The sequence below is a fragment of the Haemaphysalis longicornis genome, unplaced genomic scaffold (assembly GCF_048455015.1).
Source record: "Haemaphysalis longicornis isolate Haplotype H1 unplaced genomic scaffold, Haemaphysalis longicornis Haplotype H1 scaffold_154, whole genome shotgun sequence".
Lineage (NCBI taxonomy): Eukaryota > Metazoa > Arthropoda > Arachnida > Ixodida > Ixodidae > Haemaphysalis > Haemaphysalis longicornis.
The window spans coordinates 425,997-450,574 of NW_027526261.1; the positions used below are offsets into that span (position 1 = coordinate 425,997).

General features: G+C 46.3%; 1 protein-coding gene across 3 annotated transcripts; it reads left to right on the plus strand.

Moving 5' to 3' along the window:
• The first annotated feature begins 356 nt into the window (after positions 1-356).
• On the plus strand, positions 357-11,181 carry LOC144166002 (mitotic-spindle organizing protein 1-like). Of its 3 annotated transcripts, none has more exons than XM_077695673.1 (4): positions 357-495; positions 2,617-2,771; positions 7,669-7,709; positions 11,012-11,181. In XM_077695673.1, the coding sequence occupies exons 1-4, from the start codon at positions 444-446 to the stop codon at positions 11,013-11,015; spliced, it is 252 nt and encodes an 83-aa protein (XP_077551799.1). In that variant the 5' UTR covers positions 357-443; the 3' UTR covers positions 11,016-11,181. The 3 variants fall into 3 exon arrangements, with proteins under 3 accessions (XP_077551799.1, XP_077551800.1, XP_077551798.1); XM_077695674.1 differs by having other exon boundaries at positions 11,022-11,181; XM_077695672.1 differs by lacking the exon at positions 11,012-11,181 and adding an exon at positions 7,970-8,201.
• Positions 11,182-24,578: the final 13,397 nt, after the last annotated feature.

Consider the following 24,578-nt stretch of genomic DNA (forward strand, 5'->3'; position numbering starts at 1 on the left):
GTTCCTCGTGCTGCGGAAGGGTCATTTGAAGTAGCCAATCGTGTTAGACAAACTTAATAAATTGGCCAATGAAAAACTGGCTAAAAAACCTACTTGACTGAACCTCAATTGACTTGCTTCTATAATAAAACTTCGTTTTAAACCCAAAAGTACTTATTTATTAAAGCTCTAAAGCTTCAAAGTTATGTACAGTATTTTAACCTCTATTGAAATAATTTATTGAAAAAAGTGAGACAAATGTGGTGCTTTTTTTCAAACGGTAGTTCTGCACCAGCTAGCTCCCATTTTATACAGACAAACAATTTCTCTTCTCAAGAACTTTTTTGTATGTAAAAGATTTGACAATTGTGAATTTATTTGTCGCTTTTTGTTTTAGTATGCGGTGACTGCGGCTAGCCCTATCCGGCTGAATTTACTGCCTAAAAAAAGAGCGCAGTTTAAAGATGGCGGCTTCCATTGAAGATAGGATAAACGCTGTGAAAGAAACATTCGAAGGTGCGTATTGATCGTTCTCATTTTGCGAGTCGGCTTTTTTTTTTCTGAGTGAATGTGTTAAGATCCGTGTGTTCGACAGCAAAACATCAACCATGCAAAGCTATACCGCTCGAGTGATTCCTTCAACCAGGGCAGTTCTGAAGTGTTGCTTCCGTAAGGATATAAACAAAATTCGGTGCGTGACAAGCAGATCAGTGCAACAGAATTGATTTTCGCGCTCCTGGGGAAATTGATCTGATCAGCCCAGTGTAACTTGCCGTGAGATGTCATTTCTCAACGAAAGTTTAAACCTGTGATGGGAACGACAGCGAATTTCCTCGCATATCGCCGTTGAATAACTGTAGGCTGTAAATTCGAAAACTAATGATGATGTACCCGAGGGAAGTCCTTAACAAGTGACATCCGTAGCAAGTAACGTTAATTCGTTATAAGTTTAAGTTCACTGTTTGAGTGAGGGCCCGCCAAAGCAATTTCTCCCAGACGTCACAGAATCTTTTGTGGGTTTGGGTAAAATGACCAGATTCCTCAGACCCCAAAGCGGGACTGGGGTGGGGGTGTAACGAAGAACGTAGTGGCACATCGCTTAAATTACAAATTGCACTTTGCATTACCACACCTACACCATGCAACATTCCTGCTCCTCGAGGTTTTCTCCTGGCGAGGAACGGATACTTTTTGCTTGAATGAATTGCACTCAACAGTTCTTCATTTTTGCTGATGTGTCTGTAGCACCGATAGCACGTTGTACAGATCCACCTTCGTGGCTTTGAGGGTTGTCAAATAAAGGTGCGTCTTCTCTGCAGACCACACATTATTCATAAAGGACAACACCCTTTCCACTGGTGCGTTTGTGCCTCGCAAGCACATGGCGTACCCGGCCATTGTCTTGATATTGTTGCAAGGCTCAAAGTTCTGAAGCGCTTCTACCCACATACCGTTCCTCGAACACAAAAGGGTGTGCTGCACGGCTTGTCAGTACACTATCACTTCAAGGGAACAGCTCCGATGTTGGGACTACAGAAGAAACTTACAAAATAGGCACTGTGCAGTTTGTTTCATGCTTAGTCCCGTCGTCCGCGCTGTTTTCTTGGAAGTTCCTCAAATGGTTTCTTTCGGCTCTTCCATTCCTCCAGCTTTTCATTTGTGACACAGGTCTCGATGCCCGTCTTCATACTTTCGGCCCACAGCGGGCGACCGAGACAGCGGGACCACAGCCGCAAAACCGCGACGCTTCCCACCTAAATTGAGACGTCTGGTCACTTTATGTTTGGGGGCCCCGCCAAGAAACAGGACTGGGCGATTGTTGTGTAGCCTCTCGTTTCATTTCCTCGTATCTCTTGAGTGCTAACGTGCAGGCTAGCATGCTGATAAGCATGTTTTTAGTTTTCGCCCATATCGCGTCATTCCTGCCCATATCACGTCGCTGAAGCACAAAGTTTGAATGTTTATTAATACAGTCGAGTCCACTTATAGCGATACCGTTTATAACAATATATCGGATATAACGATGAACAGCTATGGCTCCATCATCTTTTGTAATCTTTCTATGGTAAAATAAACCGCTTATTACAATGCTCCAGTGCCACGATATCAGATATAACGATTGAATCCTTTTACATTGTGCACCAAAAGTGCAACAGTGACGACTCTAATGACGTGGTTGCGCAGCCTACTCGGGTATAGTGCCTTCGTAGGAGGCCCAATGCGTGACAGTCCCTCGGGGACTTTGTTTCTGCCAAGGACATTTACCCCAGCTAGGTGAAGCAGATGCTCTTGGAAAAGATTTGCAGTAGCTTCACACGTGGCAAACAAAGGTGACCAACTGTGGCTTCTTTTTCGCAAATTAGTAGTAGTACGACCTTGCTGGCATGCGAATAAAATGTTTTGAGCTCTGTTCCGTCTTTTTATTTTGCAACCCGCTTGTAGCAATTATCAGTTATAACGATGGGATTTCCTTGGCACTTGGATATTGTTATAAGTGGGCTAGACTGTATTCCGTGCATTTTATTATTTTGGGGGGGTTGGTGGTGGTGGCTGGAAAGGAGCTGAGAGAGCTACCACTAGCAAATTTGACAACGTTGTGTTTTGTCTCCGATGGCCATGTTGAAATCGGCTGTGCAGTGCTGCAGGAGATGTCTCAGCTGCTGAACACTGGGCTGGACGCGTACTCGCTGGCGCTTTGCATCCGGCTCTGCGAGAGTGGCACCAACCCAGAAGCCCTCGCAGGCCTCATCAAGGACCTGCGTGCCAAGGCAGGACCCAAGGTCACCACTTGGGTCAGCCTCGTTTTATTGGCATCTCAGGCTGACTTTTCTTCCTAGAATGCAGTGCAATTTCTATGCTGTGTAGAACTGCCCGTCATCAGTTTCTCTCCTCACTGCTGTTCTGATACTTCCAAGAAAAAAATTGGTGGTGCCCTATGCTATTGCCTCTGCAACTTCCAATTATCATACTGCAAACTGGAACAAAGGTTTTTGCCCAGCGAGTAGCTAGCCCTTTTCAAACGGCATGTATGGGGCAGCGAAGATGGCTGACAGGTCTGGTTTCAGATGAAAGTCCAACCTTCGTGCAGACCTTGGTGTTCATTCACCACTGTCAGAGTGCCTAAATTTCTAGGAAATTTCACATGATGTAATGCGTTTCTTCTCCTCATTTCCCTCAAAGAGACTCAACTGCTGTTTGCTTTACTGTAATAACTATGCACTAGCAGAAGCAAGCAAAGAAAGTGTGGTATAGTGCAAGTGAACTTAAATCTACCACGTACCAAGTGCTTTTGTCATCTTTGGTCAAATTCTCTTCCGAGGTTCTGCATCTTTTCCTGTTCTTGAAAGCAAAGCAAAAGCTATCATTAGCAGATTATTTGTGAGGCTTGCCACTAACTGTAGAAGAGTTTAGCCTTGTTTTAGAACCTGGTACAGTCGGCTTTTGTGCACAGAAACCTTCCGAATCGCGCATACAAACTTCACCGCTTGTGCACATGCATGTCTGCAGTTCTGATCTTTCTCACATCCGAAGGAAATAATTACTTGTTGAGTGGAGGAGATAAATATTGCACGCATTACCTTGTAATAGATAAGTGCACTGCTCAACTCGTGACGTATTTTGCACCATCACATTCATGCATCCCGCCAGAGTCCTTCAGTGCTTTTCTAGTCACCAAACTCCGCTGTAGTGTTATGGGAGGAGGTTTCTGTGTCGCCGAAGCCACCGCGTGACGGTGCTTGGAACACAGAGGGGGGCACACGAGACCTGCACACTGCGGCAACGAAGCTAGGCTCCCACGAAATCTGGCGGCATTGGCAGGTTGTTTTCGCAGTTTCAAGGAATTTTCGATCGCAACTTTTAGATAACTGACTGATAGCAACTCTGAGCGCTGGCCATCGACCCTTGGGCTGCCTCTCTAAAGCATTGTTCCTACAACGCGCGCCGAAACTATGCTCAGCTCCGACGAAATTCCCGCCTTTGTCAACATAGCGTGTGCATTACCAGAGTCCCTTAAAAGCATGGAGGGGCTCTGGCATCGCAAAAGGAGCGGTCAGTCCCTCGTCACATGTATTCACTAGTGGGGAGATCCGTAACGAATTTGAACCGCACTGGGTATGTTAGACGGTACAACTTCTCCAGGCGCCATGGTGCGCCTTCCCCTGTTCATTTCTGGCCCCACAAATGACGCCGCATCGAGCATAACCCCACCGACCAGAACACACCCGCACTTTGGACGCTCTAGTGCGGTAATTACCCGTAGCACTTAGAAAGACCCTCGGCTGGCGTCACCCTTGGCGCTGGTTGGACCAAAGACTGGACCTTGATAACCTTTTCCCGGCTGGGGCTGGTTTTCTCAGCTATGTGTTCATTAGTGCATGCTCTACACACCACTTCCGAGATCTTGTTTTGCCTTCCTTGATCGCTCTCCTCTTTCCCATATATCACACATTTATTTTTGCCCATTTTTTTTCTTCCTATTTTTTTGGTTTTTCGTTATGCCTTATATTCATGTACCCAATACATCACCCGAAAAGGCCCAGTGCTGTTCAAATTAATAAATAAATAAACAGCGTGCTCGGTCCTGCGATCAAATGCACAACGGCTGTGGAGGCCCTAAGGTTAACTTTTAATCTACGGCCAACAACGTTTGGTTGCAATGCAGAACTTGCCAGTTAATGAACATACATAACTTACAAGAAAACAGAGTACTTAACTGCACTTAGCTGAACATTTTTAAAGGAACCATGAAGACAAAATACAAGTTGGGTGGTTATTATAAAGACTGCTTAGTCCCGATAACAATGATACCAATATCATCGCAATCTCCGAACAAATAAAGGAGATATGAAAGAAAACGTGTGAAGCAGTAGCGACCCCCTAGCCAATTTCCCGCAACTTTTCTATGACGTCAGGGAACCTTGTTTGTGCGATTGGTGGCCGCCTAACTCACCTGTCGCGACGACCCATGACTGGACCTCTGTAATGGGGCCTCTAGTTCCATTTGACCGCATCACTTGAATGCTAACGTGCAGTTAATGCACTGAAAATTATGTGTAATTGTTGGCCCGTATGACGCCATTCTTGCTCATAACAAAATTTGAAAGTTTTTAAATCTCGCCAAATTTGAAAGTCGCAAAATTTGAGAGTTTTTAAACACTTCTTGCGTTTTTTTTTTTTAAACATCTTTTGTGGCTGTAATGGAGCTGAGTGAGATACTGAATCCTAGTTCTTTCAAATTAAACGAAGCTGTATTTTCTCTTCATGGTTCCTTTAAGTCACAAGGGTCTCCCGGCAGCTCCCCTCTTTCGATCGACCCCGAAAAACGCCGGACACTTCAGTTTTATTGCACAAACACCACACCTCCAAAGGCATGTCCCTTCATACAAAAACGGTGCTCAAGACGGGACACAAAGAAAGAGGCAACACACACATAACACACTCTAGGCCTCTGATTGGCCACAACAACATTTGCCAAACTTTTGCGCGCAACTGATCACGTGATCCACACTCTCACGCATAAACATCAAGACGCAAGTACAACATAGATTAAAATGGACCGACTAAAAGCAAACTCTAATCGCTGGCCATTGACCCTCGGGCGGCCTCTCTAAAGTATCGTTCACACGACGCACGCCGATGAAAACGCCAAACGCCGACGAAATTCCCGCGTTTCTCAACACGGTGCGCGCATAACAACATGAGCTGTCAGTCCCTCGTCACCTAGTACCTCCACCGTCGTGGCGACACTCTAGGCCCATAACGAATTGGAAACTCACTGCATACCTTAGACATTTACAACTTCTGCAGAGGCGGCAGCGCGCCTTTCTCTACTCAACTCTGGCCCCACCATCAACCTCGCAGCAAGCGTAACCCCGCCAATTAGGATGCACTCGCGTTTTGCGCGCACTGATGTGGTAATTGCCCCCCACACTACAGAAAGACACAGGCCTCAATGTATGTCCATCTAAATATGAGTGCTAGCACACTATTCTCTACACTGTTAACAACTATTTCGAACGGGCGGCAGCATCAGCGGTGCGCACGGGTAGTGTGGGATGCTCCCTCCCTGACAGTGGCGACCCGCATGGCAGCTTTGGTCCCTGTATCAAACTGCAGTCGGAGTTTCGGGACCAGGAAAGCATTGAGGGAGTCTCATCCCGCATTTCCACTTGCATTCTTCAGGGCTTTAAAGGAGCCACGAAGACAAAATACAAGTTGGGTTTATTAGAAAGACTGCTTAGTCCCGATAACAATGATACCAATATCATCGCAATCTCCGAACAAATAACGGAGATATTCAAGAAAACGCGTGAAGCAGTCGCGACCCCTCCAGCCAATTTCCCGCAACTTTTCTATGACATCACGGAACCTTGTTTGTGCGATTGGCGGCCACCTAACGGACCTGTTGCGACCACACATGACTGGACGTCTGTAATGGGGCCTCTAGTTCCATCTGACCGCATCACTTGAATGCTAATGCGCAGTTAACGCTCCGAAAATTGTTTTATTGTTGGCCCGTATGACTCCATTCTTGCTCATAACACGTCACTGTGGCGCAAAATTTGAAAGTTTTTAAATATTTCTTGCTTTTTTTTATAATGGAGCTGAGTGAGATACTGAATTCTAGTTCTTTCAAATTAAACAAAGTTGTATTTTCTCTTCATGGCTCCTTTAACAACTGCTTCGAATGGGCAGCAGCTTCAGCGGTGCGCGCGGGTGGTGTGGGATGCCCCCTGCCTGACAGTGGCAACCCGCACGGCAGCTTTGGTCCCTGTATCAAACTGCAGACGGAATTTTGTGACCAGGAAAGCATTGAGGGACTCTCATCTTGCATTCCCACTTGCATTCTTCAGGGCTTTAAGATGAAGTGTTGCTCATAGCTCACTGCATTATTGTTAACTTGAGCTATTCGGTCTGCTGATGTTCGTGACACCGAGCCGACCACATAGCAGATAAACACTGATGTCGGTGAGCCCACTCACTTTTTTTTTTGTCAGAAAACACTGTTGACTGACAGACTTTTATTTAACTAATCTCAGTAATGAAATTTATGTTCAAAAAAAGTTTCTAATATGTGCACGGTAGGGTTCCTAGTAAAAGTTTTCATATACACAGCACCGTACGAGGGTCATAAAATGATCTTAATCATTGTATCACATTAGCCGCGTCATATTCTCCCAGTTCTTTTTTTTTCTTTTTTGGCTTTCACGTGTAACCTGATGAAAAGCTTCTTCTTGCCATTCTATAATCTTGTGAAGGCACATCGTTGCGGCATTTGCAGCGCAGTTTTTTTTTCTTTACCGCTCCCAGAGGAAAGTGTGTGGAGCGACCTGTGACGACATTACCGGTGTTCATGTTGTGATGATGATGATGATGTTGATTGCTATTGGTGTCCCCTTTGAAGCGGGGTGATGACATGTCATCTTACCAAAAAGGACTAATACAACCATGTTTTACACTCTTGGTTTAATACTAGTTGTGTCTTTTTATGGTGGCGCCACCTGTGTGTGATATTTATGGTTGGAGGCCCAGTTATATCGTGTTCTATCGTGCGGCATTTCCTCTGCACTGCTGTCGTGCCGCACGTCTATGTAATGAGCTTTGCCATGGCAGGCGACCCTTGGGTAGCTGAACAGCGATGACGAGCCAATAGCGGCTCTTTGACGAATGTGTGTTGCTGTCTTGCAGGGTGGGCGGCCGGAGAACGCCGAGCGCCGATCCCTTGCAAGGTGAGTCCAAGTGCGAGTTCGAGTCAAAGTCAGTGCTTGTGGCTCTTGAGCTTTCAAAGCACTTACTATGCCGAATACAGATCTGTTCTCACGGTGCCCAGCTTATAAATTTTTTTTTTGCCAAGTTTCCCGCTGTGGAGGCTCATCTATAAAACCATTGTTGTGAGAGTTACGAAGCATGACTTTAACTTAGCTTAGCCCGTGGCTGCACTCAAGGGCTTGAACGGTGCAAACATTACCATCTTTATGGCTTTTTACAGCATGCTCCAGGTTTCTCATCTGGCATTGCCTAAAGCGCAGGAAGATGGCGTGAATTGGCCCCTATTTTGAGCACTACGTGGGAAGTGTTGCTGGGCTTTTTATCCTGATTTCAAGTAGGCAGTCCTGCGTTAAGTCAGTTGGATCTCAAGTAAGTTAATTAAAAAACAAACTTGTATGTTTGCCAGCTATGAAAAACTACTGATCAGAAGATGAATGCTAGCATATACGGAGGCACATTATAATGTGCAAGGAATGAAATGCCAAACAAAGGCTTTAAATTGCGTCACTATTACTGACTTTGTAGGGTGTGCAGGGTTCGCACAGACCCTTGAAATCCTTGAATATCCTTGAATTTGATAACATTAATTCAAGGGCCCTTGAAACTCCTTAAATATGAGTGAGCTCCTTGTAATCCTTGAAAATTTAGTGGACTTTGTTTCAATGAAGCAAATGAACGACATATTTCCGTAAGTCGCACTGATTTCAAAAACTCGTTTACTGAGGAATGACCGCAAAAACAAGTAGCCTTGACAGAAGAGCAATAGCAGCAAGTTTCGGTTTCGAACCCGGCAGTGTCTGCGTCGTCTGGCAACAAATGCGAGTCCTCTGAGGTACCCTGTCGTTCGTGGGTTGTCATGTTTCGACCGCACAGAGATGTCCAAGACAGACACGTACCTTAGGAAGCTAAAAATATTGCTTAACTGGCTAATCGACAACAAGCTTCTCTCTGAGCACAAACGATACATGGTGTGCACACAGTATATTCAGTTTTGCCTAGAAAAATGGCATGAACTACAAAACTATAAAAAAGATCATGAACGTCTTTACAGTTTTTTCGTGCGGCTGCTGAAGCACGATGCTTCTTTCTCGCAGTTATGGGCTGTGATGAAACTTCTCCTCCTGAGCCATGGGCAGGCCTCAGTGGAAAGAGGCTTCAGCACTAACAAGCAGGTTGCAGTCGAGAATTTGGCAGAGCTGTCGTATATTTTTAAACGAGTTATCTGCGAGGCTGTGAAAAACCATGGCGGCCTGCTGAACGTTTCAATTTCAAAAGAGTTGAAGGCGTCAGTGCGCCAAGCCCGGCATAGGTATGCTGCATACCTAGACGAACAAAAGAAACAAGCACTGTCACGGCAGGCAACTTCAAAGAGAAAAGAACTCGAGCAAGAGCTCGATAAGATGCTAGGGAGGAGGTCAAAGCTTCAAAAAACTCTCAAGTGCCTGCTGGAATCCGCGGACCGTTTTTCGGAAGAAGCTGAAGCGAAAAACGACCTCACCTACTTAGTCAAGGCAAACAGCTTCCGTCGAACTGCTAAAGAAAAGGAGCTGGAGATAGCTTCTGTAGAGAAAGAAATCCATGCGAAAACTGCGCTGCTTTCATAAGTCTTCTAAGCAAATAAAATTCTGCTAGCACTCCTTAAATTTTGCCCATTTTCATCCTTGAAATCCTTGAAAAGTCCTTGAATTTTCAGTCAAATATTCTGTACGAACCCTGGGTGTGTAACATGGCACCTGAGTCGTAAAAGCAGATTTTGAATTACAGTTCGGCGCACTCGAAGGTGGTCAAGCGCAGTATAGCGATGAACTGTTTGCACGGCTCCGTAGACAAGTCATGCCCGCACAGGGTTGCTGAAAGTATGGATGCGCAAGTGGCCCGCTTGACATGTTCTGGGTTCCCTCGGAAACTTGTTGCCTCTGTCGCTGAAAGCCTTACCAAGACGGTTAAGGCGGGTACCTGCTCTCCAACAGAAGACGGCGCCAGCCAACCCAGGTTGCGGTGGGCACTAGTACCGTATGTTCACCAGCTCACACACCGCTTGAAAAAAGTGGGCAAGAAATGCAATGTCGATGTACTGGCAACTGATCCTGGAGAGCTGATGCGGATGTGCCCAGCCGTCAATGAGAACAAGAGGCAAGGCTGCTCAAAAAAAGCACGCCACCAGGTTTGTCACCTGTAAAATTGGCGCAGCTTACAGCATTCCCTTGTCCTATGGCAAATGCTATGTAGGACAGACGGGGCACTGCATAAATGACCGTCTGAGGGAGCACCGAGCTGCAGTGTCACCGCTTGCCGCAGGGGGCCACTTGGCCGACCGTTGCAAGTAGTGTCCTGGTTGTGTCCCAGCATTTGACGCCACACGTCTTAGGCAGCAGGCGCGACCATGTAAAACGAAAGATATGTGAGGCCTTCCATATTCACAGGGAGAGAGATAAGTGTATCAGCGTGCCTTTCATCGCTCTTACGGCAAAAGAGCTCAGCTTCTTGCACGGGCTGTTGGCCGTGTACGCATCTATAACTGTAGATTGTTTTTTATCATTTGTAAGTGTTGTCATCTTATAGCCCTGTCTGCTAGCGTTTTCATATATGTACTACGTGTTTCAAGTAAAAGCTGTTCAGTTAAAGTCTAGCGGTTGTCCCGTCTACTTCTTTCTAGTTCCCTGTCTGTTTTTCGCTGGTGAAATGGTTTTAAGTCAACACCAAGTAGCCAAACTTTCAGCCTTAACTGTAGCACTATCAGCAACATCACTCAGTCCACATGACTGCTTGAAGCACTATTTTCCTAGAACCATTATCAAGTGGGATGATCTCCCCACCGATGTGGTAACCCCAAACTTTGGAGTGGCCTCTGCACACATGATGAATGCCTTCCTTTTTTTTTTTTTCTGTGTGTGTGGTCACCTGAAATGGTGACGGCAAAGTTTCTTTTCCACCCTGCAAAGGTCTTGTAGTGAGATCAACGTATTAATAAATAAATAAAGCAGCTTACATGACAGCAAGCAGACATGCATTTGTAGACCTTGAAGTGGTGGTCGCTAAAACAGATAAAGAAAAAGGCAGGGCTAGCCCCCACTCGATGGCTTAGTAAAATGTAGTTCATTTTTTTCGTGCTAGCATGGCATTTCCATGAATGTTTATTTCCTCTTATGCTCAATGCTGTTCTTTCGGGATAGAGCACAGGTATCATTTGATGGTTGCTTTGTCTATCATTGGCTTGCTTGCTTGGCTGAGAGTTGACTGAATGTGGCAAACTTCTTTTAAGTTGATTTCAGGTGAGCTGAGCCGCCCCCGTCTGAAACAGTATTTCGGAGAGGAGTCTGGAACCAGTGCAGCACCAGTGCAACACCAGTGGATGCTGGGTGTGGTGCACCTCGCTTGCCTGCAGAAACAGCAACACTGTCACTAATGCCAATAAATTCCTTCCGAAACGTTTGAGCTTCATCACCAACTGCTGTGTGGGTATAGCGACATCACGAAGCTTTTCAAGCTTTTGGCTGATGTTGGGCATGCCTTGGCAGCGACTTAGGTGCAGTTCAGGCGTATAATGCACATAATTAATGTAAAGACATAACATACTTCGAGCCCATCGCTTTCGGGTAGAACCTGGTGCTACATTAATTTTTTCTTTAAGCAATATAAATAAAAATTACGTTGAACGCAATTTATCCCCAAACCTAGCAAACGAGAAAAGCGTGTTCCTAAAATTAATATGACACTGCCAACAGAGCTCTGAAGTGAAACTGCACTGGCTGCATAGATCTTCTAGAGTAGTTGCTAGCCACAGTGAAAAGTGCTGGTGTTGTAATCATTTGACCATCCCTAAGAGGCCTAAGTGATGGCCTGCAAAAAAATGCTGAGAAGCAAATTTTACCTAAGTGCATGCTGAAACTTTAGTACAACCAGGTGCAGCTTCGTTAGCCTGACTAAAAATGGCTTAATTACATTTTTCTCGAATTACTCGAAAATTGGAACAACTTGGCGGCTAAGGTGTGCTGCTGAGCCCAAGGACACAGGTTCAACCCCAGCCGCGCTGGGTGCTGTTTAGATGGAGTCAGAAAGGCAAATGCCCATGTGTCGAGGTTTTGGCGCACGTTAAAAGTACCCCCCTACATTACGGCACGCCGCATAGTCCGCAGATGTCGCATGTTTTTTTTTGTGCATGGTGTTATTCTGCACCATGGAGCTCCTCGGGGTGTAATCAGTGACCAGGGCGGCCAGTTTGCAGCCGATGTGGCAGTGCTTCTTCAGCTTGCTTGCTCCCAGTTCGACATTCCTCACCCTACCACCCGCAAACTCGCTGAACGCATGCCAACATGCTGTCCATGTACGTTGATTCAGAACAAAACAATTGGGACACAGTTCTTCCCTTTATAACCTATGCTTAAATGCCGCCAAGCACGAGTTCACCGGCTTCCTCAAAGCTTCCTGGACAGAATGGCTGAGACTGTGCCTCACTGAAGGCTCAACTGCACGCCCTCAGCTCCCAGGGGCGAACCAAAACATGCTCCACCCATCGGTCTCCTACACCCGGGTGAGCTCGCTTGGTTGTGGACTCCAGTTTGCCAACGAGGCCGCTACCAAAAGTTTTTGCCCAGGCACTCTGGCCCATTTGTAGTGCTGTCTCAACTCAGTGCCATGAACTATGTTATCTCAAAAGTTACTGCTCAAAACCGTCACTCCCGCAAGACCCAGTTGTGCATTTAGCTCGGCTGAAACATTGTCACAGCCGCACCACTTAACTCGCTTCGTCTGCAGGGGGGAAACTGTTACAGTGTTAGACGCAGAACGATCGCTAGGTTGTCTGTTGCGTTGGTCAGCAGCCAATGCATGTGTATGGTATGTGGCAGTGGAAACGTATCTAGGGGGTATGCTCTCATGTAGAAGGGGAAGATGGGTTTGACTGTGAAGCAGTATATGTCTAACACCCCAAGTTTTCATTCCGGTGAAGCCGCTTTACTCGGCGCCACCCTGGTGCACCTCCTTGCCACCGCTGACCCCTCTTTTACTACTGTTATTCCCCTCACCACCGCGGATGTCGTTTTCGCAAGTTGCGCAACCAGGCGATAATGGCGGTAGTGCCGTTATCAGATGATTGCGGAGGATCAACAGAAGCGCGAATGGGCGTAAACACTAGAAAGCCGCTGCCGCCTCGTATTCCGTCTTGTCGAGTATCTGCGCATCCCCTCCATGAAGGGTAACTTGCACGCTGGGAATGTCGACAGAGCCCATAATTTGTTTTCACCTTGAAAGGATTTCCGAGCGACATCTTCGCCGGTTTATTTCATGCTTAAGCACGCGCCCATCCCTGGTTGCCGGTTTATGCTTGCACACGGGGGTGGAAGGAGCGGGGGCATGCACGCACAGCTAGGCGTCATGCCAGTACCTATGATATGCCCGTTGGGCTGGTGGTATAAACTGAAACGAGTCTCGCGGCTCAATGCGACCTGTGAGCTGTCTACCCTGGTCCAACGGTTTGGATTTGGTTTGATGTGTTAGACAGTAAGATGCCAACGGTGCCCACACATTTAAACGTCCGTTAGAAAACAGCTCGAGTCGTTCCATATTTTAACTCTGCGACGGACGCACGCCGTTTGCTCAGAGGAAGAAGAGCAGGAATTAAAGGAGCATCGGCCTTAACAGCTGGAATCAGCTTGAAAACAACGGCAATCTGCTGCTGCCGCTGTTTCCGCCTCAAGCTCCAGCTCATCGAGTAGCCGTGAATCCCTCCCGGGTGACCAGCAACTTGTCCGCTTAGAGGCGACGTGAGCCAAATAATTCTTGTTCAGCTTAACGGGAGACGCGGGTCTTAGAATCCCGAAATTTGGCCAAAAAATCGTTATTTCGAAATCGCTGTTTTCGGAAAGTAGAGCTATTTTTTCCCCGGTTAGCAAAATATCCAGACCCAGGAGTACGTATTTGAGCCATAATATCAATTCAGAGCACCGACGACCGCTAAAATCGGCCAAGATTCGACGCGAAAATAGCATCTTTTCGACGACTCGCCGCTCGGGTCCTACATGCGCCACGGCGTCCATCTTGGTCTCATTCGAAAGTGCGTCTTTTCGATTTTCAATTCCCCGCCAGAAGAGCTCTGTTTCGTCCGTTGGTTGCGAGTAAAACCATAACCTCGTTTATAAAGGAGGCTATGGTAAAACCGGGGTAGAAAAGGGATGGAACGCGCCGCCCAATTGGCTACTGACTGCATGTGACCGCAGACTCATTGGCTAGGCGCTGGGTCGATTGCTCGGCACTCTCATCACAGTGCAACGGCTCATGTATTCGTCTATGCGAAGACCGGCAAAAGCCCGCATGGCGTAAAAATAAAGTAAAGATGTCTATCGATAACTGAAGGGAAGAAATAACAGGATTAAAAGCGCCTAATGTACGATTTTCTGCATGTCTGACGACGACTTATCGCGAGAACGGCGCCGAGACGGAGGTAGGCTTAGCGGCCCCGAGGGCTGCCGAGACGATAGCGTTAGCGATATGATTACGCCTGCGGGTGCACAAAGGTGCGTCTATCTTTCGATAAGCAACGAATAGAAAGAAAAGAAATGATAAAGTGAAGGATGCCGCATGCCGACGTCGCTAGGGAAGTGTGTTCATTCTGTAATCAACGATGCATGCCGCGGCGGGTCGGCCGTACTCCGGCGCGCGCTTCCTCGTCGGCAGGTTACCATTTTTATGAGCGATTTGGGAATTATAAATGCTCGCACTGAGCACAATGTGCGTTGGTGACGTGATATACGAGTAGATTAAACCGAAAACGTGGTTATCCCACCTAGCCAAGCGCATGCACGTTACAGAACAGTGGGGTACATTCCGTTACCAGCCCCTTCGTTGGAACTCATTTCACGCGATGTCCGCGGCGGCCGCTTTTCTGATGGAGGCGAAAAGCAAAAACGCCCGTGTGTACGAGATTTCGGTGCACGTTAAAGATGCCCAGGTGGTCAAAATTAATCCGGAGCCCTCCACTACGGCGCGCCTCATCGCCTGCGTTGCGTCGGCGCGTTAAACCCCACAATCAATCAATCAATTTCACGCGATGTAAATCCGATTTGATTGCTACAAATGAAGCAGTAACAACAAAATAAACGTTCACAACTGTGGTGCACGATCGGCACCTCAGCCTTGGTCTCCAAAGGGTGACAGCGCGCTGCCAGCAGCATAAAAATTGAGGCAACGTTCTGGCTTTGCTTTTGTTCAGTTTTTCTGGCAAGTGCCATCTGTATACACAGAGGATTTCATAATTTTCTCATCAACTGCTTCAGCAAACTTGGTATGCTCGTGTTGAGCAAAAAGCGAGCTACATTCTAAATTGTTTCTTTTTTTCATATGCTCAATAGATAAAACTGTCACTTGTAGTAAAACTTCTGCTGCGATTTTCTCAGCTTCCCTTTTTTTGCATGTGTGCCTAGCCTTACAGAGGTTTTCAGGTTGTTTTTTCCAAAGGATTTCTATAAACGTTACACCGCTGAATTCGGGATGAAATGAACTGCATGCTGATGCTATTTTAATTGGCTCAAATTAATGTGCCTCAAATAAATGTTATGAGTTTTCTACTACTACTTCGTGGTTGAGCGGATTGGGTTGGTGCGTTACATGAACAATAAGGTGCCTAGGACGCGGGAGGGAAACAGACAGACCCATGTTTGTCTGTTAGAATAAAGCTCGAGTCTTAAGTTTCACTCAACTAATTGGCTATGAACTATGCTTGATCACAAATTACAAACTTGTTTTGTTTCGTGCACTCCGTGAACTGCGTACAGCTTCACAGGTCGCGAGCCGGGTAAAAAATGACTTCCCTTTTTACTCTGTGAAGAAGGAACTTCACAGAGTAAAACGGGAACTCATTTTTTTCCCGGCTCGCGACTCACCGGCCTCCATTTTACCACACCTCGCCTGTGTTTCGCACACCTTATAAATAAAGGTTACATCCATCTGTCAGAGCCCGCGGCGCGAGCGCGCAGGGGTTTGTAACGAGAGCGATTGACAGATCCGCGGCGACAACCTGCAGCCGCTCTTTTAGCGGGGAGGGCATTCGTGGTCTGGCAACCATGGTAGCTCCGCGAAAAAAATGGCGGTAAAATTTGCGGGTACGCCAGCCGAAATGCTACCGCATTTGGTGCTTTCAACCTGAATTAGTCGATTTTCGTCATTCTCACTAATTCGGCATTGGCTAGGCACATTGTTTCTGGTGTAATAAACAAAAAACCTGAATAACTTCTGTCAAAACACATAAGTAAAACGTACTAGGCTTATACATTGCACTGCCTCCCTGTGTAGACTTCAAAGTTCATATTTTTGGGTTTCATGTGGAAAAACTTAAGCTAGCCTTGAGGGACACTGTAGTAGAGGGCTATGGGCTAATTCAGGCCACCGATAAATCTTCGACATGTGTTGAAATCTTGGCACACAGACATTTTAAGTGCGAATGCCCTTCTTAAGCGACCCTGAACCTGCGTCCACCGGCGATGTCCGCATAGCATACCCACGTGGGGGATTGGCCAGGAATCTCCTCGTCTTCCTTGGCAACGGGGGGAGATGGGCGCGCGCTGCCTGGCCGCTGACATGGCACATACCCACGTGGGGGATTGGCCAGGAATCGGGCGTGAGAAGGGCTAATGCATCCGCTTAAAGGAGTACTGACACGAAATTTCAAAGCTGAGATCCGCTCTAGCAATCAAGTACAACGACAACACAAATAAGTGTCTGTGAATAAATGCACCTTTCTTTCTTTGTAGTTGTGTGTGTGTGTGTGATCTCTCTTTCGCGAACATTACCGAACCGCGCAAATTCAACTCGTGCATTCGCACTTTCACATTCTTCCCCTCGGGGAAATGCGGGGAATTTTTTTATCTTTTCTTGTGCAACAGAAACGTGGGCATGCAGTTACGCCGGAATCACACCAATTATATCCTTAGGCAAGCAGGACACCATCCAAGCTGCCAAGGCAGGTGCTACCTAAACCAATGCTTTGGACTTCGGCCAAAAAGTTGAAACTACACTATGCAGCTACAAATAAGAGTTGAAACAAATCATTGCTGTGTCCCTTCAAAAAACCAGTGATTGCCTAGCTAATGAAAATTGCATCGAACATTCCAGCAATCGACTCAAGAAATTCACTTGTATTATTCACTTGTATTTCGATCTTAAGGGTCCATAATATAAAGTTACCTTAATTAATCACATCACTTCGATATTTGTTTTATTTTAAAAAAATTAGCGCTAAACACAAGAGGAAACGTGCAAACAGGCAGCACTGTCAGTGCTTGTTGTACTCGCTTTGTTGTTTTTGCACTGCTTATTATTTTAAGAAATGTATCAAATCTGCAATTTTAGTTTGCCTTATTTTGATCTTATGTTGTTTGATGTTATCTTAAAGGGACAGACAACCGATTTTTGTCGCGTATATGCTCTCTAGCTCATATGAAAGCCAGCGTTTTATATAGCCCGGCAACCACAAGCAATTTCTAAACAAATCAGCGGAAATAATTTTAATTTGGCAGCAAACTTCCTGAAATCGGAAGGGTGGCGGTTCGTAGTGTCGAAACTTGGCACTACAATATGTGTCCCTGTCACGTGACCTGCAAACCTAGCAGCTACTGTAACTGCTGAAACGTTTATTTACGTATTGAAAACCTTTCAACACAAGTATTTGTACAAGGTTAAATTGTATATGTATTTCTAAACATTATTTTGAAAATTCTGAAGACACGCCGCCCGCCGCCGCTGGGTTGTTCTCAGTGTGACCAGTATTTCTTTCTCTATGGTGTGGCTAACTGAGCCACCATGCCCAGAATCAACGGCAGCAATGGCCGCTAGCTTAAATTAAGGGTAGTTAAGCTCAGTGGTGTAGCTTTCAGTTGCACTTGTTAAGCTGAGGCAACGTTCAGCAAACAGACCCAGCGAAGGAGCTTTGACGATTCTCCCTGAGTCAGAGGCGTTTGTTCTGCCAAAATATTTGATTTCAGTTTCCAAATACGCCAACGGCAGCTTAAAAAAAAAAAAAGAAAAACGTCACGCCCGGGGAGAATCGAACTTCCCACCTCCGCAACGTGAAGCCAGATTCTACCTATCGTCTATCCCAACAGATGGCGCATTCGTGCACAATAGACCGTTGCATTGAAAAAACACATAACGGAACAGGAAAGCCTGCGATTCAAACTTTTTTTGCTTAGGACAAGTTTTTAAGTATCGTTTTTCATTTCGCATACAGACAAAAGATGTTGCCGAGCTACTCTATGTCATGATTGCCAGCATCATTTTTGGGAGGGACACATACGGCTCGCAGATCTAAAAAATTCGATTTAAGAAGTTCTAGGGCGTTATCAGCAAAACCGTTTCTCGTCAAGGTGCTTTAAGTGATTCCCTTTCATTTGGGATAGAGAATATATACTCGACAAAAATCGGTTGTCTGTCCCTTTAAGTAAATATTGTAAATATCACCTTACAGTAAAAATAATATCTAGGTAAGTGCATGCTTCTTAATAGATATATAGAACTCTCGCTGCGAAAGTGAAGCCAAGAAAGCACAAAAGTCGTCATGAACACTGCAGAACATGCGGAGCATGGTGTTGACATGGTATCACTTGGAGAAAATGCAACAAGATCCCAAAAATCCCCACCTATATCTCCTCCTTTCGTTGCAAATGTCGACGAAAGATGATACTGGCGCCGCTGCCAAGTAAATGCCTCCCTTCTCTTTTCCGCTCACCTCTCACGCTGTTTTTCTCCCGTCTCGTTCCTCCCAAGATAAACACGCTAGACCAAAGATAAACATTGCTCAAGTCAATTTAAATTTACCGCGTTCCACTGCTCCAAGTCGAGTGCCTCGATGCCAGCGCTGCCGTACGGCGGAGACGCAGGAATCGAGGCACCCTACTACAGCGTTTATAGAACCACGTTTCCCTAAGCGGAGCGTGGAATCTATCTAGTGGAACCTTTCGTTGCTGTTGCAAAATTTTATTCCTCCATGCTGTTGCACACCGGACTCGACTATCCTCCTCCCGCGCTCGCGGGAGGAAGAGAGTACTCTCCCCAATGCTATTTAATATCGCCCTAATCAAACTGCCACAACGCCTTGCAGCTCTTCCAAACATCAAGCATGCGCTTTATGCCGACGATGTGACAGTTTGGACGGGGGGACATGGAAGCTCGCCTTCAAAAGCGGCCGATGTGGTCACTGAGTACGCCAGATACTGCGGACTCTCGTGCGCCCCGCAAAAGTCTGAGCTCCTCGTGGTCCAACCAGGAAGACCCAAGCGTGACCAACCTCCAGCGGTCGAAATACACCTCGAGGGCCAGACTATCCGCCCCACTCCTCAAATCAAGATCCTTGCGATGGTCTTCCAGCAAGATAAACGGAACTCCACCCTCATAACTCGGCTGAAGCACACTACGGACCAGGTGTCCCATATGCTGCGCCGAATCATCACGAAGAGGCGCGGCTTCGGGGAGAATGCGGAGCTATACGTCTCGTGCACGCCTTGATTATTTCCCGCATCACTTACGCAGTCCCATATGCTCTGCTCAACAAGCACGAAGAAGAAAGCGTCAATACAATAATTCGATGGTCATTCAAACGCGCACTATGCCTACCCCCAAACACATCCACTCTGCTACTCCTTCAACTCTGTATCCACAATACGTTGTCTGAACTAGTTGAATGACATCTCTTACAACAACACCGACGGCTTTCTCTCACCAACGCTGGCCGCCGGGTCCTCTCAGGACTGGGATAAGTACACGATACAATGGCCCACTTCTAGAGCCCCTCCCCCGACCTACTCAAGAACTCAGTATTCAGTACCTTCCTTGCCCCAATGGGATTTAAGTAGCAGACCCTAGTTCAGTTTCTCAGGCTGACCTCTTCTTTCAATTTTTTTTTACTCTCTCTCCCTCTCTCTTGCCAACATGCCAGGTGCTTGTAACGGTTTACTAGGATTCGCAACGGTCAACATAGGATATAAATTTCTTGTGACTACTTTCATTGCTGAAGTTCACTGCATGCACTCAATGTACTGGAGTGTTTGGCGAACAATAGTAACTATGGCTGCAGACAGCGTACAGACAACCTACAGTTCTTAAAGCCCACATTGAAATTTTGCCATACACCCGTTCTTGCCTTCACTTATAGATAAGGCCATCGCAAATGGGTTGATCCTGTGATCATGTGTGACCACAAATGGGTTAATCAACCGAACATGCTGGAAGGGATGTTTTTCTACACTCTGAATTAATGTTTGATCAATGTGCATACATTAAAGCATTCGTGCTGGTTCTTCCTTTTTATCTCGACACCCAGTGCAACCAATGGGCTGGTCAAAGCAGCGGCTTGTCATATGTGTTTCCAGTACATAATGGTGCATTCTGCTTGTTGTCGAAGCCAACTGCAGAAAAGTTCTTAAGCCCTAATGCAGTGCTGGCTATGGTCTTTTGTGGGCTATAAAGTCAAAATGTACTGGTCGTCGATCAAATAAAGTGAGTCAATTTTAAATGTTTCTTCCCAAAGCCTGATGTGTTTTCTTGGGGGTTGTGTGTTTGCTTAGCCTTTTTGGGAACTGTAGGGCATGTATGGCTCATGTGTTGGCCATGATACTAATCAGCATTTGAAGGTTCACGGGACAGGTACAACAGGTACAACGCGCGCGCATCAAGACCGGAATCGAAACTGACCGGAACCGGAACTGATACAAATAAATCAAATCAAATCAAATTTTTATTTCCAGAAACACAGTGGATGGTTCCCTAGCTATAAGCTACTGCAGTAGCTTGACATAGGCCAGGGAACCGTGACGGGGCGCAGCGAACAGCGCATGAAAAACATCATATACTCTTGAAAAAAAAAAAATACAACTTGTTAGACAGCACAATGTTTAAAACAATTTCAATAGCTGAAGCGCACAAAGAAAAAATACAGCACAATGCATTTCAAGGGTAGGTACAAAATATACAACATAATACCTCATAATGCCTTAAACAATACAACAAAAATGGAGAAAAATACAAACACAACCAAATCTTACACTTACAATCTCACAAAGAATACGGTTAATTGTTTCTTGGACAAAATTGTGGTTTTCTCGTATTTGTCAAATGTTACTGGGAGGTTATGTCTTAAAGGAGCCATGAAGAGAAAATGCAAGTTGGTTTTATTCGAAAGATTTCGTGTTTTATAGTGCCCCCAGCGCTTGTCCGGATACAAACGGTGCTTTATTCACTGAGAAATTAAACAATTTAGGTTAAAATTTTCATTTTCCCGCTCAATCGTGCGTTTTCGTGGTCCCAAGTGACATCACTGAAACCGACCGCTCTGCAGCCTAGAGTACCTTCATTCACGCATGCGCCGTACAGGGTAGAGACACGTATAGGCCTCCTGCGCTGCCCAGGGGGCGCTGCGCAAGCGGCTTCCGGGCAGTACTTCCGGGTAGTACAAAGCTGCGCGGGTCCCATAGGATCCCGTGTTGACAGAACCAAATGAGCTCGATGCTCCCGATTATTTTGCGACATAGACACCAGCCCATCCCCGACGAGTCCGATATCTTCTGGCGATCAACTTGGCATTAGGGGAAAAAGCTTTGCAGCGCTAAACACGTTTACAGCGCCGGTGAAAGTGCCGGGACCGTGACGGCGTCTGCTACTCGCAGGTTCACCGATCGATGGTCGTACGAAGTGAAAGTTTAAGTAAAATTTCTAGTTTTAAACTAATACTCTAGGTGACAAAGACTTCTCAAAAACAGCCCATCAAAAAAAAAGAAGAGTGACGCAATCGGCGATGATCGCGCTTTAAAAAGCCAGCGAGTCCGGCGGACCGCAGGCTCGCTTGCTGCGGTGCGCCGCTCTTTTGCGTACCTGCACACTATGCGTGCACTTTCATTAAACAGTGCTCGTTTGCGTCGCCGTTACAAATACATGGTGCAGCGTTAGCTTGCCGTTTTGTTGCCTGTCTCAGTGACAAAATGCCGCGACCGTCAGAAGCGTGAAATCTGTTTTCCGATTCCGAAATTAGTGGCCGTAAAACAAAGTGGTCGGGCGAACTAAGAGGCCGCTCGCCTTCCTTGTTTGCTCTCCCATTACTTAACTACGCTCTTGCAGCATACATTCTCAGTTCGCACTTAATAGCCTAGAATGAGGGTCAGCAACGGCCGTGTTCCATGCAGCCGACACGGCGGAGGGCTCGACGGCAAATCGGGGGGAGGGGGGGGGGGGGAGCAGGAGGAGGAGGAGGAGGAGGGGGCTTTAATGCACAGAGGAAAAATTCAGCGAATTTCTAATCATATTTGACAATAATCTGGCGAAGTGTGAAGATGGGGGGGGAAGGGGGGGGGCAATTCAACTGGAGGACTCCAATTCTCTGTTCTTGTCTCGCTGTCTAACTCCATTTGAAGTCAGAACTGGCGTGTCGGCGTTCAGATTCGACGACCCCTGCACTAGAAAACCAACACAGTCAGTGATGATCGTGTATAAATATTCGGGGCTCGCGCCGTGTATGCGGCTGTGTTATGTTATGCTGTGTTATGTGATATTATAGAAGTACACATCTTTGCAGACAGCGGGCAAAGGTGCGTGTTTTGCATCCTTTAATAGCGCTTAATTTGTTTATTTAATTGGCGCTATTGCCCCACCTACTCGCTAGTATACATGTACCCTGCCGTTCGTAAATCGTGCGGCGTAAAACGTTACGCAAGAATCATTTATTTTGCGAAAATACGAAACAAAATTTCCACTCGTTTCAAAGGCGGTGCCAGGCCAGCAGTGTCAGCTGAGTCGGCTGCGCAGTTCTTGCGTTCGCTTGCATGCTCCCGATGGAGCAACCTTTTGCAGTTACCTCAGGATGTAAGATGAGCAGCGCCCCGTGTTTATGCTACTCGTGAACTTTCCTTTGTCGACCGCACGCAAGAATAAAAAACTGTAACTGCCGTCAAACCACCCGACCTGGCGATACTGCCCCACGCCGCGACCACCGCGACAGCTCCCTCAAAAGAAAGCCGACAAATCAGCTTCTTTTAGCCGATATTATTTGGTTTAGTATTTCATACAGTATGCAGTCATTTAAACACGCCACAAGGCGCCACAACCAACTTTCACTCTGGCTTGTAATTGAAAACACATGGAGGGCGGCGAGGGTCGTCTGCTTTTGTACTACCCAGAGGCGTCGGCCGCTAGGGGCGCTGCATGTCGCCAAAACTCCAGCGCAGAAGGCCTATACGCTGGCGCCGCCATTTTTGGTTGCTCGCTCGCCGCCGAAACAAGTCATTGTGTCAAAACCGCGCTAAAATTATCGCCGCAACGCGGTTTACTGAAGAAGTTTGAATCATATTGTCTGTTTCGCGTTGCTAGGTCTCGTGGGAAACGAAAAGAATAACGCGCTGAGCCCGTTGGCCCAATTGCGGCGGCACGGGACCGTTCGAAGGTTGTCTCCACCCTGTACAGCGGTGTTGGTTTGTTCCCGCGTTTCTTTACGTTCCGTAGCCTAGATGGCGCCACCATACCGTAGCAAGCGTTTGGTTTGTTTTTGCCCGCATTTAAACCTGGCTTGTTTTTGTTCTGGGAGAAAATATTCGTTCCCTGAAACAGTGCTCGCTCGACAAATGGGGTCACGTAAGACACCGTTGCTTGCGTCAATCGGCCAGTGTCGTCTGAGACAACCCCAAGCCCCGTAGTGCTGTGCAGCGAAACCAGGCATGCTGTGCGCAGTACGAACAGCAGAACGCATCAGTACTTCTATGTTTACATGTGCTTTCGTAACTTCCACGGTTTGTCCCATCATTCTTATTGCTTTGTAAAGAATGTGCCCTAAATTTAAGCGCAAATCGCTCGTTCGTCTAGTTTGTAAGTTCTACCTAATTTGCGTCTGCTTCTGCCAGCCTCCGCGAATCGCAGAGCTTAGCCCATGTGACGACATAGGTTCTGTTGCGGGAAGTGAGCTGGTGGGTCGCATGACCATTACCGTTTTTCCTAATTATGTAGCTTATTTGAGCGAAGTTTACGTTAAAAGTGGTGTCAGTATGATTCTAACGAGACAATCTTTTGAATGAACCAAACTTGTATTTTCTCTTCATGGCTCCTTTAAAGACAGCATTTTATAATTTGTGCGGAAATGCTGTACCGTCCATACGTCAGTGTTTCGGGTGCGTGCATCAGCTGGTTTTGGCTCTAAGCATGCAAGAGATTTTACAAAATTTACTACAGCAACAGAAGAGAAATAAACTTTGCCCAACAAACGGAATTCATACATATGGTCAACACGAACAATATTTTTTTAAAAGGCATTTTTTTGTGGTGGACATGCATTAGAGATACCCAATGCTCCGTACCATTCGTTTTTGGCTTACTAGGAGTCTATTCGTGTTCATTTTAGTTGTCGCCCACACAAGGTGACAATAATTTAGTTGTGACAGGAATAAAGCGTAATGCACTTGTAGTTTAGCTGATACTGGGAGTATGGAACTACAAGCGGATAAGACAGCTGTAACTGCACATAGCTTTTGACAGAGGTATTCAACATGAGCATCCCAGCTCAAGTTAAACGAAAAGTACACCCCTAAAATTTTGTGCTCTGGAACGAATTCTATTTGCTGATGTTCGAAACGTAGCACGTGATGGGGAATGTATTTTTATTTTTGGCGCAGAATAAAAGTGCTTTGGTTTTCTTGGGATTAACTTTAACACTATTTAATTTTAACCATTGTGACCGCTTAGCTAGCACTGTATTGGATCTTGTTATTAGCTCATCTGAATCAGCACCAGCTAAAATCAGTGTGCTATCGTCAGCATATATTATAAATGTAACAGAAGAGTCAACCTGCACAATGTCGTTAATATGT